Raw genomic sequence first — 18,948 nt, forward strand, 5'->3', positions numbered from 1 at the left:
AGCCCAGTCTTGGCAGTTGACAGCAGCAGTATGGTCCTTTAAGCACAGCCCTTTGGGCTTAATGTTAACTTGGTTGGCATGTTCAGATGCAGCCAACAGATGCTGTTTTTCTTTCTGGCTGCAGGCAAGAACTATGAAATCAAGAATCACTAACCATCTCTCCAAGAAGGGAAATGAGAAAGGCAGGTTAAATAGGGTAAAAAGGGACGCTCTAGTCCGAGGGATGAGAAGATGTACCGCCCTTGTGCGGGATGATATTGACAGATTCAACTGATAAAGAAAGGTTTGATGACGAACAAATACACAAATATAAAGCACATTAGTTCTGCCTGGCCTACTTGGTCAGTACATGGTACCAGGAGTTGCATCATATTCTGAATCTTCCCTGTTTCTCTGGAGGCTAACAGATGTACCTGGGAGCAGGACTTACTTAAACCATCTGGGGACAGATGGCCCGTGTAGGCTTGCCTAGTTCAGATTTTCTTGGACTTTGGCACAGCAAGCTTCCCTCAGTTATGGGGGAAATAAAAATTGTTGTGGTTGTAGTTTATGGATTTGCCCCACCTTTAAAATCTTGTATTTTATAATTAGAGTCTTTTTCAAAAAGATGGAGAGCAAAATGAACAGAAAGAAAGAAAGAAAGAAAGAAAGGAAGGAAGGAAGGAAGGAAGGAATAAGAAGATGCACTAGAGACTCTAGGAAAGAAGATGGACAGGGAGGTCAAAGCAGCTATTTTATTTATTTAGTTATGCATCATGCCTTTTATTCCTTTAGGGTGTCACTGAGATTTGCCACCTGAGTGGTCTTGGGAAGCAGCAAAAGTGCTGATCGGGCTGTGGAGTAGGATGGAAACTGCCCCACGCCCCCAATGTGGATGCCCACATTTGCAGGTCTCCACTGTGCAAGGTACACTGGCCGAGCAGCCAATCACAGTGGATATATGTTATGGATGGGATCCAAACATGCTCCGTCAGTTCACATGTCACACATCAGTTCTACCTGGTATGAGGCAGGGGCAAGGTATTTCACTCCTAGCAGGTGGCAGAAATCATATCTCCATTTCAACTTGAGGATTATATGGAAGGATGTGCTCCAGGTTCATGCTATGACTGGGATGTTGTTTAAAAGAGTTGGGACTGCTAATTGGCATTGATATCAATCTGACTAGCAATTCATTTCTCAAATGCAAAGTGCCAGGGACCCAATCTTTCTACCAATTTCAGTTTGGGGAGACATGCATTCTGTGCATGCTCAGATGTACTCCAAACTTCATTCTACTGAGATCAATGTTGGATCTCTGGGCTACATTCTAAAGCACACAGCTTCTCCCAAAGATTCGTGGGAAGTGTAGTTTACCCCTTACAGATAATAGCACCCACAACAAACCACAATTCCCAATATTCCTTTTCTTGTGTGTGGTGGGTGATGTGCTTTAAATCTGTGGTCGCTCACCTCCCCCTGCTACGACCACCACTTTGTACTAAACCTAATGACAAATTCACTGCAGCTTCTGCCCAGGATGCAGACTGCCCCCAGTTTTGAAACTCAGATTCAAAGAGGGCCCTTGTGTTTTTGCAGTGACTCCTCAGTGCAAACCAGGGAGAGTTGGGAACAACAAAACAGCATCAGCTCCAGGGGAAAGGAACCACAAAAAGCGACGGGAGAGAGAGAGAGAAAGAAAGGGAAAAAAAGAGGAAGAGGGGAGGAGAGCGCGTTTCAACTGGAGTTTCAATGCACGCCGGAGTCGTTACCAGCTGGCATGGCCTCTGCTCCAAAGCACCAGCCAGACCCAGCGGGGCCGGGGCCCACTTGCGGGTTCAGTCAGCCTAGACCCGCGGAAGCTGACTCGGAGAGCCGCAGAAAGGCGGGCCGGCCGCCCCTCACCAGGGGAGCCCAGCCTCCGTCCTTTGGAGCCGGCAGATGCAAGGCCGGTCCCGCCCCGCACTTGAAAGGCGGCTTCTCTTTCAGGCCTCCCTCCTCTCCGCCGACAGCGGGAGGTGGGGAGCGGCTGGCTGGGCTGCCTCGTCTCGTGTCTCGGCTCTCCCTTTGTGCGTACCTCCCGGAACGATTATTAAACGCAAATTACAAAAAGAGGTGACCCAAGCGATCTTTATTTCTTCTTTCAACAAGTGCTGCCCGGAGGGTCCTGATTCCCAATTCTGTTTCAATTACCGCTTGCCATTTTTTATCCGCCCCGCCCCACCCAAACACAAAGTGACTCGTGCCTGCAATTACCAGCCCCCGAAAAAGCAGAGCAGAGCCTGCCTGCCTGCCTGCAAACTTTTTCCTTCTGCATTGGCTGGGGGATTGAAGGCCTCAGTCGGGGAGCAATGGCAGCTCTGCAGTCGGCCATAAGCAACGCGCGCTCCTCATCCCCGCCCGCCTCTCGGCCTTCATCGCTGCTCTGAGGAACAACGGTATGGCTCCTGGGCTCCTTTGCGCTCAGGTAAGAGGCAGGTACACGCGTCAGGATAGTCCAGGGGACACTTCTCTGCCCATAAACTCATCACAAACCCCTACAGGAATCCATGACAGGCAATCATGTACTCTGACTTCGAAAATATACCTGTTTTCTCAGGCCTGGCATTTTTGGAGGCACTGAAGGGCTCCTCCAAACCACCTTTTCATTACATTTGCGAGATGATTTCTGCTCAGGATGCTATCAGGGCAGTCATACACGATCCAGCTTTCAATACTGTTCGCACCAGCAAATTTTTTGGGGTGGTCATTTCCAACCAGTGCATATCCCCGTAACTACCTACGGAAATGCCGCAACTTTCTATCCCGCAAAACATTCCTGTTTGTTTTTGTCCCGCGTTTGTTGTGCAAATAGCCCCTCTGAACAGCGCACGCATCCAATGCACATTTAAAGCATGTGACTTCCCTGCAAAGAATCCTGGAAGCCGTGTTTGTTAAGGATACTTGGAACTGTAGTTCTTTGAGGGGGGAAATACGGTTCGCAGGATTCTTTGAGGGAAGTAATTTCCTTAAGGGTGGCTGCACACTGCATGGTGATGTGCATTCTGTGCTGGATGCAGGCATGTCTTTTGGGGGGTGCCATGCACACAACATCATCCCCATGTTGTCGCCGTCCCACAATATTTGTCAATTTAAAGCAGGTTCTGCTGGGACGGTTATAATCCATTTTGTCCTGAGGATGCTTGCTGTCTTCATTTGTAAATGGAGAGCGCTTTCTCAAGTCATCTCTTATTGGAGCAGGCCTACAGACATTGCCACTCTCCTCTCGCCATGTTTATCTTGCCTGTGAATGAAATAGGCAAAATAGGAAGCAGTACAGTAATTAAAATGCTTCTTTGTGTGTGTGTGTGTATATGTGTGTGTGTATATATATATATATATATATATATATATATATATATATATCTCCCCTGTATATCAGTATATATTGGCTAGCAGCCATTTTATTGTGTGTTCACCTTCACAACAATCCTGGAGGATAGGTCACTGCTGTTCCCATTTTACAGATGAGGAACCGAAGCAGTGACAGATCACAACCTGCTCAAGGTCACACGAGGAGTTCAACGCTCAGGTGAGATTCATTGCACCCCGTCTGGATTCTCATTACTTCCTTCCTTTTGTGTTGACGGACATGAAGTTGAAGGGGTTGTGGCGCTGCAACTTGGCACGTTTCAAAGCTGCTGTTTAATTGCTTTTACCACAAAGTCTGCTGTTGAGTATGCAATAATCAAAGGCTCACCTTTGCTACCAATAGTCTCAAACTGTGTGTGTATGTGTTAGTATCTTGTTAGGGCACATAAGGAGAACAAAAAAAATACTCCATGTGAAAATGACCATAAGATTGGGACTCTCCCTACCAAAATCAAGAGGTATGCCAGCACTGTGAGATCTGAAATATTCGTATGTGCTACAGTGTTTTTGAATACAGTGGTATCTCAGGTTACATATGCTTCAGGTTACATACGCTTCAGGTTACAGACTCCACTAACCCAGAAACATTACCTTGGGTTAAGAACTTTCTTCAGGATGAGAACAGAAATCGTTCGGCGGCAGCGGGAGACCCCATTAGCTAAAGTGGTGCTTCAGGTTAAGAACAGTTTCAGGTTAAGAACGGACCTCCGGAATGAATTAAGTACTTAACCCGAGGTACCACTGTAAAAGGATTACCCCTTACAACCACAGCAATATCTTTAATAACCTTCCAAGCAAAAATAAATAAATATTAAGAACATTGTGTATCTTTATTTTTAGAAATCAAGCCACTGAAAGACAGTGTTGCTTCAATCTGGTCAGACAAGGAGTAGAAGAAGCTCCTGCCCCACCCACATCGCACCAAGCTTTTGGTAAGATTTCTCTTATTTTGTTCAATCAGTGGGGTTATACAGGCTGCATATACACTATACCTTGGAAACACATTTGAAGCGTGTTTCCCTCCTCGAAGAATGGTAGGCACTGCAGTTTACTCCTCACAGAGCTACAATTCCCAGCACCCCTTCACAAACTACAGGGCCCAGAATTCTTTGAGGAGGGAAATGAGCTACATATGTGCTTTAAGCAGGCAGTCTGGTACTTAGGAGAGTGCCAGTGGCACCCACAGCTGTAGAATACAGTTGCCTCTAAATTTGAACCATAAATCTACTGTGATGAAGGGAAGCAGCAAAAGAACCAAGTTAAAAAACAAAAGAACAAATTTAGGCTGAAATTCCAAAGCTGTTCAATTCAGAGCATCTGTATTATATTTGCGGGACATCCCTAGCAATTGAAAAGTAGTGGTAGTGTTGCTTGAAAGTCCCACATAAATTGCTTTTCCTGTTGTAACTGAACAGCTAAATCCTCTGTTCCACCAGTGTCAGGCAAATACCCTTGTGCAGGGTTTATGAAGTAAGTAAGTAAGTAAATAAGTGGTGTTGCAAAGGGCAGGGCCGGATCAAGCACTGGCTCTCAGGCAGGCACCACTTGTGTCCTTCTGCTTGCTTCAGGAACCTAAGCAAGCTACAACGCCCTCCACCAGCACCGCCATGACCACTGGGCTCCCAACTTGAGGAAGGTGAGCAGGGGGAAATTTACAGCCATGGTTATTGAGTGGTGCGTGAGCTGTTTGTCACACTGAGCCCTGGCACCTTGTCCTACCTGTGTTGTGCGTATTTTATTGGTGTTGAGCAGAACGGAGGCAAGAGCAGAGGGGAGTCTGGGAGGAAAGCCACTCATGTGAAAAATGAACCGAGCCAAACAGGATTGAGAAAGAGAGACATGTAGGGGAAGCGGGTGAAAGGGCCAGATTATAAAACACAAGACAAATGTCCTCTCTGGCAGCAGAGTTAGGCAGAGGAAAGGCTGGGGAGAGAGAATAGAGATGCTGCCTTGTAATGCTCCCACAAAAGGGACTCTTCACAAAGCCAGAAGTAGGGGGTTGGGGAGCCATAGGAGAGCCACGTGGAAAATGCCCCAGGGGGACTAGTCTGCTGGGATTTTGCACAAAAAGGCCCTTGCCCCGTGATCACCTGGGAGCCTTCTCCCTCCACCACCAACACCAAAGCAGAGGAGGGAGAGCAGAAGGTCTGTTTTGAATTTCACATGCTTTCCATCTCCCTGAATGCTAAACTTTCAAGGCAGGAGGAAAAAAGCAAGGGAGGGGAGGGAGGGAGGGAGAACACAACAAAATAAGCCTTGCTTTGTTGGCGAGGCCGATCCCAAGATTTCCTGTTAGGAACAAGAAAGGAAAGAGAGAGGAAGGGAGGAAGAGAAGGAAAGAAAGGGAGCTAGACGGAGGGGTTTGCTTTGTGCTTGCAACAAGCCACTAAAGGTGCATTTTTAATTAAATTTATACAAAATGTGTCAGTTTTATCTCTGTGTTTCAAACCTGACTCTTTTCTATCAAAGTAAAGTATTGATCTTCATTGCCCCGAAGCTACCCGACTGAATTAAACAGAATAAATAGAAGGAGGACTGCAAGGGCTTAGAAACAACTGCAGAGAGAGAGAGAGGCGCATGTTTTAATGGCTCGGCAGTCATTTGCTGCAATTAAAAAACAAAACCATTTAGAGGGGGCTGTTAACACCTTGAAGTCTGAAAAATCCTCACTTCAAAAAAAAAGCCCCAAAACAGCTCCCAGGCAAAACATTTTAATTGCCATAAATACTTCCAACCTCAGCCACGCACTGGTGCATATGCGCAAGGCAGAAGCAGAACAAGGGGATTGAAGCAAGGGAGAGAGATGGGCCCAGAGATCTGCAGAACCAACAGGAAGGGGGGGGAATCATTTGTCTGATATGGTATAGACAGAACAAAGGTGTCCAATAATAGATGACAAACACACGTATACAAAAGACTTGGTGATCAGACTGCAATGTGGACAGATGTCATATGCTTAAATGCTGAACGTAGAAGTATGCAGGAACAGAACAATATATAAACCCACACGCATTCTGATGCACAGAGATCTCCAATCTCTGCCGTAGTCATTCACCGTAATTTAGCATTGATTCACACCTGCCTGTGCCTTACTCCGTGATTTAGCATTCAGTAGCTGGCAGATGAATGTGTGAACTGTGCCCAGGGGCAACATTTTGTGGTGTTAAGGGATATAAAAACTTAGTTTGTAATACAAGTCGTAGGTTTTACTATTTAGGGGGCAAATTGGGGGTGGAGCACAGTTCCCTCTCCCTGTGCATGTGCCAGAGCCAAACCACATAAGACAGGAGACCTGGAATCAGGTCTAGTGACACTTACTTAACGTTAAATAAACTTTTAAACTCAGATTTTTATAGATGCTGTAGTGCTAGAGACAAGTGTATCATCTCCCTCTGCCCCCATTTTCCAGATCTAAAGCTGGTATTAGCCCAGCTATAGATACCTGCCAGTATTTATATATCATATATAATTTATTTATATATATCAGGCACGTCCAACTCCCAAGAGACTGCGATCTACTCCCAGTATAAAAAAACTGGCAGTGATCTACCCATTGTCATTGGAGGGAGGAGAAGCTTTTTTTAGGGGGGAAAGGCTATCCATTAACTACGGCGCTAACAGGAGCACACAACCATAAAGCCAACTAACGTCGGCAACAGCCTAGAAAATATCGCACTTTTGACGCTATGTAGGGACAGCGCAAGGGGGGCGGAAACATTCCTTACACATTGCTTTTAATCCCGTGATCAATAAGGATCCCGCGATCATCTGGGGATCTACCTGTCAACAGGTTGGACATTGCTGATATATATAACATTCGAGCAGCCATGGTAGCATACATGAATAACTTCCTTTGTTCTTCGGTACCTCTTCACCTATTATTCCTAAAAGGAAAGCTTCTGGGTTTTTTAATAAACATTTTTAAAAGCATTTTTTCCAACTCATTATAAATCATTTCCCAGAATGCTTTTGCCCTTACAAGACCACCACATATGAAAAAAGGTGCCCTCTTTCTCCTTCCACTTCCAACAGGCATCCGATTCTGACTTATACATCTTTGGTTGTTTACCAGGTGTCAGATACCAGCTGTACATCATTTTTGTGCAATTTTCTTTTATCACAACCTGGCATTATTTTTAATTGTGTTATTAGCTCCATTGTGGAGCTAACGACAGCTTGAGAGTTGTTAAGGTGTTGATGAGGCCCAGTTGCTTGGAGTACATCATCCTTGTTCTTGCATTGGCTCCCAACTTACCTCTGAACCTTTAGGACCTTTAAACTCCTAAGTGGTTTGGCCCATTTCTCCCATATGATGCTGCCCACCAGGTGAGATCTTCAAGGATAGGTTGGTGGCTGTGCATGGGACTGGGCCTCCTCCATGGTGGCTCTTCGGCTTTGCAACTCCCTTCCTTGGGCCACTTCACTTGCCTGTTTTTGGTGGATGGTGAAAGCCATCCCCTTCCGTCAGACATTTCATGATGATCTATTTCTTCCAGCCCCAGCTTATCTCCTGTTATGTGGTGGATGCTGTTATTTTATCCTGTTCAAATTTAATGGCTTCTATTTTGTATTTTGATTTGTTTTCTGCTTACCTGTTTTCTGTTTTGAGGGTCTTGGGGCTGAACAGTTAAAAATAAATGTTTACTTACAAATAACCAGAGAGTTGGAAGGGACCTCACTTGCAAAGAATCACAGAACAGGAAGGTCTGATCTCTGCTCGGTGCATGATCTGCAGTGCAGGATACACCTACAGCAGCTTGGATTAGACTCAGCAAAGGAGAGGCTACCATCTCCTGTGGCAATCTGTTCCACCGTCAAGCAGCTCTTACCATGAAGACATTTCTTTTAATGTAACCCAAAATCTGCTTCTCTGCAATTTCCACCCATTGGTGTTAGACTCTCCCTCTGGAGCAAAAGAAAGCAGGTCTGCTCCACCTTGATGGCATGCCTAGAAAAGAACTGTGAAAGAAGGGACAGTAGCTCAGTGGCAGAACATCTACCTTGCATGGAGAAGGTCCCAGCTTCCATCCCTGACATCTGCCATTAGGGCTGGGAGTGCCACTTACGTGAAACCGTGGAGAGCCACTGCAAGTCCGTGTAAAGACAATACTGAGTTGGATGGACCAATGGTCTGGTTGAAAATAAGGCAGCTTCCTATAGCCGAAGTAAACATAATCACTAGACAGGCTCATCCCACCCATTTGGGAACTATAAACAGCCTTTGCAGAAGACCCTCCTAACATTTCTGTAGACATCAGGGATCACATGCCCAGCCTCCACTGACCATGTGAACAAGGGTGCAAATAGGCATACCTATGGCCTGGTCCCGGCAGTGACCATCGAGATGTCCTCCCTCTCCAAACTATAGAACATACTGTGTTGCCCATCCGCCTGCCCTTTAAGCCTGAAGATCTCTACCTATGTATCAGGAGAAGCAATCAGCGTTTTCTTTGCATGGGGAAGAGTAGGCTGACCAGATTTCTTTAATTAAAAAAAAGGATCAGGTTTTATTTCAGATAAGCATGCAGGATTAAAACAGACAGAAAGAATAGACAAGGGGCAGCTGTCAGCACTCGTAACAATCCAGAGCGATTATTAATAACGATAAGCAGAAGAAGAGGAATAATAAAGGGGTAATGAAGTGGTCTTGAAAGTGACAGGAGATGGACCTTGATAACAGATTGGAGCTGCTCTGAAAAGGCCTGCAGGAAAACTCAGTGAAAGAGTGAAGAAAGGCAGGAGACTGGAGGGGGAGAAGGAATTGTCTGTGCTTTCTCAGGTTGCCACTTCTTAAAAGCCACCCCGAAGGACTATGGCTGAGTGGTAGAGCATCTGCTAAGCAGATCCCAGACTCAACCCCAGCATCTTCAGGTAGGGCTGGGAATGCCCCCTGTCGGAAACCCTGGACATCTGCTACCAGTCAGTCTGGTCTGACTCTGTATAAGGCAGCTTCCTGTGTTCCTGGCCATGCTCAAGTGCCTTTAGCAAAAGCCCACTGCAAAAGCATTTAGCCCTGTGTGTACTCTGAAATCCTGTGTTCTTGTTGCCTCTCGGCATCTTTTAGGAGTCTGTCGTGTTGGCATGTGCTGAAGTCAGATTCAGTGGTCTTCTGCACCTGAAATGGGAATCTTGTCCTTTGCCTCAGGTAGCAAAATGTTTTGCCCCAGCTTTGACTTCCTTGGTGGAATAATAGCAACAGCCACAAATCAAGGCCACGCAGCAGTTTGTGCTAGGAAGTGGCGATTGACTGCGGATTCTGATCAAATCTATAACGCAGTATGTTTGCACAGGTAACTAAAAGGGGCACTCATCTGCTAATCAGGGAACCATCACAGAGCCTTCCTTTCAGTTCAGGAGTCATCTTCTTCCCTCAAGCCGCATGTTGTGCTCTAGGGCAACTCGGCTGCAGTGGGTATGGCTCTGGCTTCCCCATCTACCTAGTGAATACAGGCTGCATGCCAAGGCAGAAAAGGATCGGGGGAATGCAAAAATTTGGCTCTCACTCTTTTGCCCTGTGATCCCGCCACTCCAGGCCACCGCAGCAGATGCTGGGAGCATATGCCATGAATTAATTCTGCTTTCCCCGAGAAGCTCCAGCATGAGGAATCATCAGAGTCTTTCCAACTTATTAACATAGCAACCTCCCTAACCTCCAGTCATTTTGTCTCACTTAATGATGTAGTCTTTTCTGAGGTTCTGAGCTGGCAAGCTGAAAGTTGCTCAGAAATCTCCCTGATTTTTAGCCCCTTTCCCCAGATTTCTTGGAGTTATAGAGCCTCAATGCATATCTAGCATTTACTATAAGATTGCTACTTTTACTTGATAGGGTTACTAACTTTAATATTGAACTCCTAAGGCAAGTCCATATACAAAATTGGTAGCCTCATTCACTGTGCTGTACGACAGCTGCAAATTCCTGCATTGCAGAGGGACTAGGTGATCCTCGGGTCTCTTACAACCCTACAGTTCTATGATTCTATGCTTCTATTCTGTGGTTGTCACACAGGGCCTCTCCAACTTGACAACAGAAGATTTTGGGACACTCGCTACCTGAGGGCAACCACACCTGGCTACTTAATGCACAGTGATGGCCACCAGAAGTTTTCATCTTGTCAATTGTTTACTTGCCCCGTGAATGGTGCAACATGGACATATAAACTCGGGGCCTGCCTTCATGAATATCCTAGCATGAGGGCAAGTGATCATCACTGGTATGATAAAGCTTTGAGCTAGCTAGGTTTAGCTTCTGCTGCAGTCAAGGAGAGAATCTGACAGTCAGAAGGGCAAAGTTGAGATCAGCTCTAGAAAGGTAGTCGGGCCAGGTGAGGCAGATGCAAGTAGCGTAATTGGTACAAACTGAGGGAAAGATTGCAAGACCAAGAATCCAAGACAGAAGCAGCCAGAAGGGGCAAAGAAGGAAGCCACTTGGTTCCTAAGGCCCAAAAGAGGTGCAGTAGCCTAGAGATTCCTGAGTCAGGGCTCCAGGACAGCTCCCTGAAGCCTTGTGATTGATGTCTGCCTATGGCTGATGGTCCTGAAATAGATCGTGCAGCGGAAAAAAACACAATAATGTGAAAATACTCCTAATGTGTCAGAGTCACTATAGGCTGCATAATTGAAAGTAGTGTTTTGCGTCAGTAGGATGATTTCCACTTGTGCAACAGGACTTCCTTCTTCCTCCATTTACACCCAATAAATCTGTTCTGTTGGGTTCCTCCCACCCTGCCACCCCTGGCCAGATCTGAGGATGTTATGGTGAGTCCTGTTGTAGAAGCGAAAGTTGTTCCACTTGTGCAAATTTAGTTTAATGCCACCCAAAGTCACATTTTGAGATCCTTTGCTCCTGCTACCCTTTTAACAGACCTCAATGTTGATTTCAACAGATGCCGAGTGCTGGAATCAGCTTGCATGAAATGTGTCACTGATGCCATAACTTCAGTGCAATTGAGAGTAGTTACAAAACGGAACATTTTGCTCTGGAATTTTCAACACATGCAGATACTTTCCAGAGAATTCTTTTACATATCAGGGCTTGCCATGCAGCTCTATCCCAGCCAGGACACCTGGGTGCATTCCAGCACATGGCTGAGAACTTGCTGGAGCCTCCAGTTTTGTCTCATTGTTTCCAGTTGCTTAGAGAGCAGTGATGATGCACAGCTCATCCTGGGACAGTATCAGGTCATGTGAAAGGGGAAGCAGCAGTTCCCAGCCACATTCCAAAGTCAGTGATGCTGCCAAAGTCAAGATCCCAAAGAAACCTAGCAGAGAGGGATAGAAGAAGATGGGGAAATCATGACGCTCTTTCTCCTACTGATGGTGGCTGGAGAATCTGAAAAGCAGGGTGCTATGCATTTGCTTCCAAATTGCAAATTGAAGGGTGATGTGTTGAATTAATTGCATATAACTGACTTAATGTATTTGGACTGCATCTGGGTTTTTAGGAACCTAGGAGGCTGCTTTATGCCATGTTAAATCAATCATTTATGTAGCGCAGTACTGTCTGCAATGACAAAAAATGGCGTTCCACGGTTTCAGGGAGAATTTATTCCATGCTCTCCTGTATCAGTCCTGTGGCATTCTGCATGCAGAGAACATGCTGTACCACTGAGCAGAATTTTGGAATATTGTGGCAAGGGCTGTGGTGGTAGGTTAACTTCTCCTATCCCTGTCAAACAAGGGACCATATACCTTCATCCTCTCTCTAATGCATTGGGCTGAAAAATACTGCAATGCATATAGGGGCAGTATCAAGTCAAAAGAAGATGCAGAATACAATAAATGAACACAGCTGGAACATATTCTGCACATTTCAGCATGGAGATTAGATCCACGGTTCTCCCCGATTTTGTGTGTCCTTCTTTGGAAGAAGAAGCCCTTTGCTCCTCCATTCCAGGTCTGTCTCCCTGAAACACCAGCTGAGCACTCCCTTGTAACCGAATGCAACAGTACCCTGGGCTCACAGCTCCTTTTCTCTTTCAGATTTCAGTTGCCCAGTATCTGAGTTCCTTTGTTTTCATGTTGAAACGAAGCAGACTTATGTGCAGTAGAGGGGAGGCTGAGTACAGCCAGAACATATAGAACAGGGTGTCAAGGGAGCTGCAGTCCACTGCAGTGACCCACTCCTGAGGCTGCTGAGGCTTCCTGACCTGATTCTCAAGGTAGAGATTCCCTTCAGGTTTCGGGAGTGACAAACAACAGCAAGCGCAACCACAGCAGGACGCCAGCTAAACAGGAAAGCAGAGCACGCCTGAGTTTGACCCTGGAAGATGAGGAAGAAAGTATTCCTACCCCAGTAAGTCCCACAGCTTATAATTAAGAATCGCAATACGCGTTTTGTCTGTGTAGATCTCCAAGGTTTCCAGGTGTGCATCCAAGGGACTGAGCCACTTTGTTTTTCTGAATTTTAATGAGAGGCTTTTCAAGTGGGGTGTGGATGCTAGGCTCCGTGTGGGTCTTGGTGGAAGAAAAGGCAGCGGGATGGAGGAAGAATATCACTGAAGATCAGCCCATGCCAAGCACTTTTCGGTGCTCAGTGAACAATGATGGTTTTTCTACTACATGTCTAACGCCATGCATGCGTGTACAGATGGAGGACACGTCAACTCTCTGCTGTCATCCACCCCCATTTCAGATCTTTAGGGGCGAAGACCTTAATAAAAAAATATCCCAGCAGTGCTAAGAATGCAGCCTAAGAATGCCGGGTATCAGTAGATCTTGGACTTCAGGACCTGCTTCATGGCAGGAGTTCTTAAAGCACTATTATAATTAATATAACAAATGATGTCAACAGAGCACCTCACAGGAAGTCTGACTCCACCACAGGGGTTGGCCTCGTTCTTTCATAAATGAGGAATAAGCAGCAGTCAATGATCCTTTTCTGAATTTTCTTGTGAACTTTGACGGCTCTGGGTTCAGAGCAAGCACTGCTGTAACTCCCAAAGGAATCTTAAGCAAGAATCTGCCCCCGCCCACAAGGAAGTCAGCCTTCCTTCTGCAAAAATTATCACTGAGCAATACAGTGATTTAAATCCAGTACCATGATGTGTAAGCACCCCGGACCATGAGTGCTTTAGTCCTGGGGGGGGGGGCGGTGCTGGCAGCACAGAAATCATCTCAGCTAGTCCCCAAATGGCCATCTGTCATGGATGCTTTAGCTGAGATTCCTGCATTGCAGGGGGTTGGACTAGATGACCCTTGGGTCCCTTTCCAACTCAAAGATTCTAAATAGAGCAATAAAGTATTGGGGCTTTTGCTCACCTCCTTCCCCCCACCCCATCTGAGAGACTTGTTTTTCTTCTTCTTTTTTATAGGGAGATATTGGCCCCTCCTATCTGCTCTCTAGGGACGTGGGTGGCGCTGTGGGTTAAATCACAGAGCCTAGATCAGAAGGTCAGCGGTTCAAATCCCCGCGACGGGGTGAGCTCCCGTTGCTCGGTCCCTGCTCCTGCCAACCTAGCAGTTCAAAAGCACGTCAAAGTGCAAGTAGATAAATAGGTACCGCTCCAGTGGGAAGGTAAACGGTGTTTCCGTGCACTGCTCTGGTTTTGCCAGAAGCGGCTTAGTCATGCTGGCCACATGACCCAGAAGCTGTACGCCAGCTTCTTTGGCCAATAAAGCGAGACGAGCGCCGCAACCCCAGAATCGTCCATGACTGGACCTAATGGTCAGGGGCCCCTTTACCTTTACCTTCACCCACTCTCTAACTAGGGAAGGAAGAGGTAGGAGAGAATACAGTGGTACCTCGGGTTAAGAACTTAATTCGTTCTGGAGGTCCGTTCTTAACCTGAAACTGTTCTTAACCTGAGGTACCACTTTAGCTAATGGGGCCTCCTGCTGCCACTGCTCTACCGGAGCACGATTTCTGTTCTCATCCTGAAGCAAAGTTCTTAACCCGAGGTATTATTTATGGGTCAGCAGAGTCTGTAACCTGAAGCGTCTGTAACCTGAGGTACCACTGTAGTAAAAAGATCCCAAGCTTGCAACTTTGGCACTGGTTTACTGGTGCTCAGGATGATCTCCAACTAAGCCCTGTGCACTGCAAAGCAGGTAAGGCTGGTCTGGAGGCTGAGGGGAAGTCCCTCCCCTCACGGTATCATATCATGACAACAGCCCTTCCTGGTTAGCAAAGGAGAGGCACTTCCTGAATGTCAAAGACCACTCCACCAGAACCTTCAGAGAACTGGATGATAGGCAGCTCCCCAAAAGGCTGTTTCTGTCTCCTCTCCCTTTCAGGAAAAGATGGGTCTTTGGTAGCCTTGCTTTCCTCACTTGCAGGGCATTTAACTGTTCCTAATGCTTTATACCTGTTAGGGAGGGGGCCAGTAGTATGTCTTCAGCCTGCTTTTAGAAGGGTTTCTCTGTTCTTACAAATAGTTTTCCACATACCTGCAAAGTCCCCTGAGTATGCAGAAACTCCTACTTTGTCCGTTGGTGGCCTCATTTCACTGCCCTGCCGGTTTGCACAGGGCCACCAAAAAAGAAGGGTTGACGCTGATAAAAGCAAGAGGCGCTCACTCATTTTGGTTTGGGGAAAACAAGCAGACAGCAAGATCAACCAGGATCTGGGCTTTCAGTGCAATTCATAACAGAAAACTTCTGCTTGCAGTTTGCGTTTCAGTGTAGAACAAAGCTCAAGACAGAATGTGATGTACAGTATGGTGCTTTTTTATATGCATGAACCCATTATTGTTTCTTTCTGTGTGTACTGCACAATTTCTCCTCTACATTTCAAATTGTTTTAGAGCACATGCTAGGGTTGTCACTCAATTAAGGACACCTTTGTCAAATTATCAATTCCAATCTGCATAAATATTTTAGGAAGAATATATAATAGTTCTGAAAGAAAAAAAACATACTTCCTTTTTAGGTCAATCAAGATATGTATAAATTGCAGGTCTTGAAAGTCAATCTGTAATTTGTTACGTGTACTTATATAAAAATATTTTTAAATGCTGTGCCCAATTAGTAACTCAAAAGGTTTTTAATCTCAGTACAAACCTGTGAAAAGGTCCAAAAGGTCTGGCTACATGGGAATCACTGGTTAAATATCTAGAGATGGACAAATTAACTGATCTGATTCATAGGAGAAATGGTAGTTCTTAGAGTTCTATGTTTGTTGCAAAGTGGTAAGCTTTGACAAGATCTTGTTTTTATAAGTATTTTTATTCATCATCTTGATCAGATTGTACTAATACTGTAATAGTAATACTCTTTTTAACCAATTAAACTGATTAACTGACGAGGTTGGAGCCCTCGCAAACACCGTGAACAAAACTCCTGCTGAGCTCTATTAAACAAGTTTATTAAGTGGACTAAAATGATTCCTCAGATACAAAGCATGGGTTCAAAATATAATGCATTAGTAATCTGTAGTTGTGCTGGTGTGGTTGACAGCTGTGCCTGCTTAGCAAACGAGGCACTCCTGACTGTCAAAGCTCAACAGCCAAGGCTCAAGCGTTCTTAACTGGAGCGAGGGTCTCCTCCTTTTCGGCCTGCCCCAAGTCCCACTCGCTCAGAAGCTCCGAGGCCACCTCTGTGTAGAGATGATTCCAGTCCCAGCTGATATCATCCTGCCAAAAAAAGAAAAGAAATACTAAGTGGAAAAATGTCCCAAAGCATTGAAACACAGACCAAATGGCGGAAAGAATGCCATGTCTTGTCTAAAAGCTACTTCATAGCAGTAACCCAAACTCTGCTAGAAAGCCTGAAGGTTTGACAGTGTGTGTTTTGATCCATACCACTTGCAGTGCCGCCATTTTATATATCACTGCCAATTATACTGTATATATGATCACAGTAATTGCAAGTCCTCTAGGACTTATTCCAAACAGGGGTTTGGACAGGTTATATGACTGTATTGACTTTGGTCGCCCTGATGGATGACCTTTATCGAGAGAAGGACAGGGGGAGGAAGAGCCCGTTGTTCTTACTTGATCTCTCAGCAGCTTTTGATACCATTGGCCATTGTATCTTCCTGAACTGTCTCCATGAGATGAGCACTGGGGTCACTACTACACAGTGCTTCAGTTCCTACCTCCAAGGCTGGTTTCAGAGAATAGTGCTGGGCAATTATTTTACAAGCCCCTTGGCAATTGTTTTTTGGGGGGCTGCAGAGTACTATCCTGTCCCCAATGCTATTTAACATCTACATGAAGCCACGGGGAGAGATCATAAGGAGAGTTAGGGCAAGGGGCTAGAGGTCCAGCTGACCTCAGTGGCCAGGAGTGCCTTTTACCAACTTTAGTTATAGCCATTTCTGGATTGGGATAGTCTGACAGCTGTTGTTCATGCACTGTTAATTTTGATTGGATTACTCTAATGTGCTCTATGCAGGGCTGCCTTTGAGACTGTCCTGGAAGCTGCTGTTAATACAAAAATTCAGTGGCTTGACAGCTCACTGTGGCAGGATCTTGCCATCACATTATACTGCTGCTGAAAGAATTGCACTGGCTGCCAGCTGGTTACAGGACCAAGTCCAAGCTGCTGGTACTGGTGTGCAAAGTCCTACATAGCTTGGAACCAGGATACCTGAAAGATTGTCTCATCCTTCTATATACACAAACACTTGCTACTTTGTTCGTTTGGCACAATGTTGTAATCAGGCCTTTAGGGTGGATAGATATGTTGATAGATAACCAGTATAAATTTATTTTTAAAGAATAGTCCACAATCCCAAGAACAGGAAGCATATACAGTCGTACCTTGGTTTTCGAACAGAATGCGTTCTGGAAGTCCGTTCAACTTCTGAAACATTCGGAAAGCACGGCTTCCGATTGCAAAGGCATGCCAGAAACAATAGTGGAAGCCGCATCAGACGTTTGGCTTCCCAAAAAAAGTTCAAAAACCAAAACACTCACTTCCAGGTTTTGATCATTTGGGAGCCAAAACGTACGAGCACCAAGGCGTTTGACAATCAAGGTACGACTGTATGGGTAGAAAACTGCCAACAGGAGAGGATTGCAGCAAATAGAAAAAGAAGAAGTACATGTTCTGCATGGAGAAGGACCCAGAATCAATCCCTGACATTTCCAGGTAGGGCTGGAAAAGACTGAAACCCTGCAGAGCAGCTGCAAGTCAGAGCAGACAACACTGAGCTAGATGGACCAATGGTCTGACTTGGTTTAAGGCAGCTTCCTATGTTCCTGCTGAGCAACAATAATGGTCTAGTTCTCCCCTTGGCCCAGAGCAAACTCACCTCTCGTACATCCTGTTCTGGAGCTAGAACCTTACTGAGCAACTTCAGGTCAACCTCTCCATCCTGTGGGAGCGCATAAAAACGTAATTCAGATCCAAGAACAATAATGGAAATGCACATGTTGCACACATCTGTCTTGCTTCTGGATAAACTTACATTGCCACTAATGGAGCAAAGCTGTTCAAACGCATCAGCCTCTGGATGAGAAAACCAATCCAAAGAGAAATTTTGGCACTCTACCACCTGGAAAAGCCTTTTCACCTTGGGAAGACTCTGTAGCTAGAACTGCATGAGAGCTTTCTAATTCTCCAGAGTTATCCACATGCTGAGCCTTGGCTCAAAGTATAAAACAAGAGTGTGCTAATTCCTTCTGGAGGGAAGGGAGCTCCACCAAAGGAATTACAACAAAGGGATGGACGCTGGATTTAAGTAAAGATCACTAAAGTGGGAAGTGAAGAGGAACACCCAAAGATGCCTCAGCAGACACTGCAGAGCATATACCATGCAGATCTGCCAAACAGGTACTTAACATCTTGTGTTCCAGAATGGCACTGTCAGTAGAATGCTCACCTTATTCACATGCTGCACTGCCAGAACAATCTCACTGTGAAAAACCTGGGGTTTCTGGGAATATAGATTTCTAACTGCCTGCACTCACCAAAGTTTGGAAAGCAGCATACTTCATGAGGTCATTGTCCAGGTCACGGTAGGTCAGCACTCTGTTCACCTGAACACTGCAATTGGGGACAGAGCAAGGAACCAAATTAGAGCACTCCACACCCCTCATCAAAATCCATATGTTCCACTTGGAATAGGTTTACTTGCTTTATTATTGTATATTCCTTAGTTGTGACCTGCCTTGAGATCTTAGGATGAAGGGCAGTTAAGAAATATTATGAATAAATAAAGCAGCTGCCATAAATACAGACTGATCTTAATAAAAAGTTTGTATTTTTTGGGTTGACACACATATTCAGAGTCCATAGCAGCTGTTCTCTCTCTCCATATGAAAACAACAGAGTTTATCATAACCACCTGTTATTCATAGCAACACCATGTAACTGCTCAAGCAAATCACAACAAAATCCGAATGAGTGGGATCCACTTATGTTCAGAACAAGGAATTCCATGGCAGCTGTGATCCTGTTGTTACCTGGGCGGGGCTGCAACCTGCATGGCAAAGTCTTCCTCTTGTACCTCCTCCAAGTCAGGGATCACTGGGATATCTGCAAGGGATGGAGGAGTCATAAGGCTGCAGAACTACCAAAACTTTCCCTAGTTTTCTCAGTGTGAAAGTAACGGTGAGGGGTCATAGCTCAGTGTTACAGCTCATGCTTTGCACATAAAATGTCCAGGATCACTTC

General features: G+C 45.5%; 1 protein-coding gene and 1 long non-coding RNA gene across 3 annotated transcripts in view; one reads left to right on the top strand and one right to left on the bottom strand.

The window, feature by feature from the left end:
- Window positions 1-1,582: 1,582 nt before the first annotated feature.
- On the top strand, window positions 1,583-14,039 carry LOC128408849 (uncharacterized). 2 transcript variants are annotated; one of them, XR_008329163.1, is made up of 4 exons: window positions 1,583-2,446; window positions 3,486-3,550; window positions 4,231-4,322; window positions 11,274-14,039. It is a non-coding gene; the product is annotated as an uncharacterized LOC128408849 (long non-coding RNA). The 2 variants fall into 2 exon arrangements; XR_008329164.1 differs by lacking the exon at window positions 11,274-14,039 and adding an exon at window positions 4,827-4,876.
- Window positions 14,040-15,670: 1,631 nt separating this feature from the next.
- IFT43 (intraflagellar transport 43) overlaps window positions 15,671-18,948 on the bottom strand; it is a 44,108-nt gene continuing 40,830 nt past the window's right edge. The window contains exons 6-9 of the mRNA XM_053378898.1: window positions 18,738-18,810; window positions 18,243-18,318; window positions 17,585-17,647; window positions 15,671-15,959 (exon numbers count right to left, since the gene is read on the bottom strand). Of these exons, the coding sequence (XP_053234873.1) occupies window positions 15,840-15,959; window positions 17,585-17,647; window positions 18,243-18,318; window positions 18,738-18,810 (332 nt within the window). The 3' untranslated portion in view covers window positions 15,671-15,839. The remainder of the gene's footprint in view (window positions 15,960-17,584; window positions 17,648-18,242; window positions 18,319-18,737; window positions 18,811-18,948) is intronic.

This window comes from Podarcis raffonei, chromosome 1 (genome assembly GCF_027172205.1).
Source record: "Podarcis raffonei isolate rPodRaf1 chromosome 1, rPodRaf1.pri, whole genome shotgun sequence".
Lineage (NCBI taxonomy): Eukaryota > Metazoa > Chordata > Lepidosauria > Squamata > Lacertidae > Podarcis > Podarcis raffonei.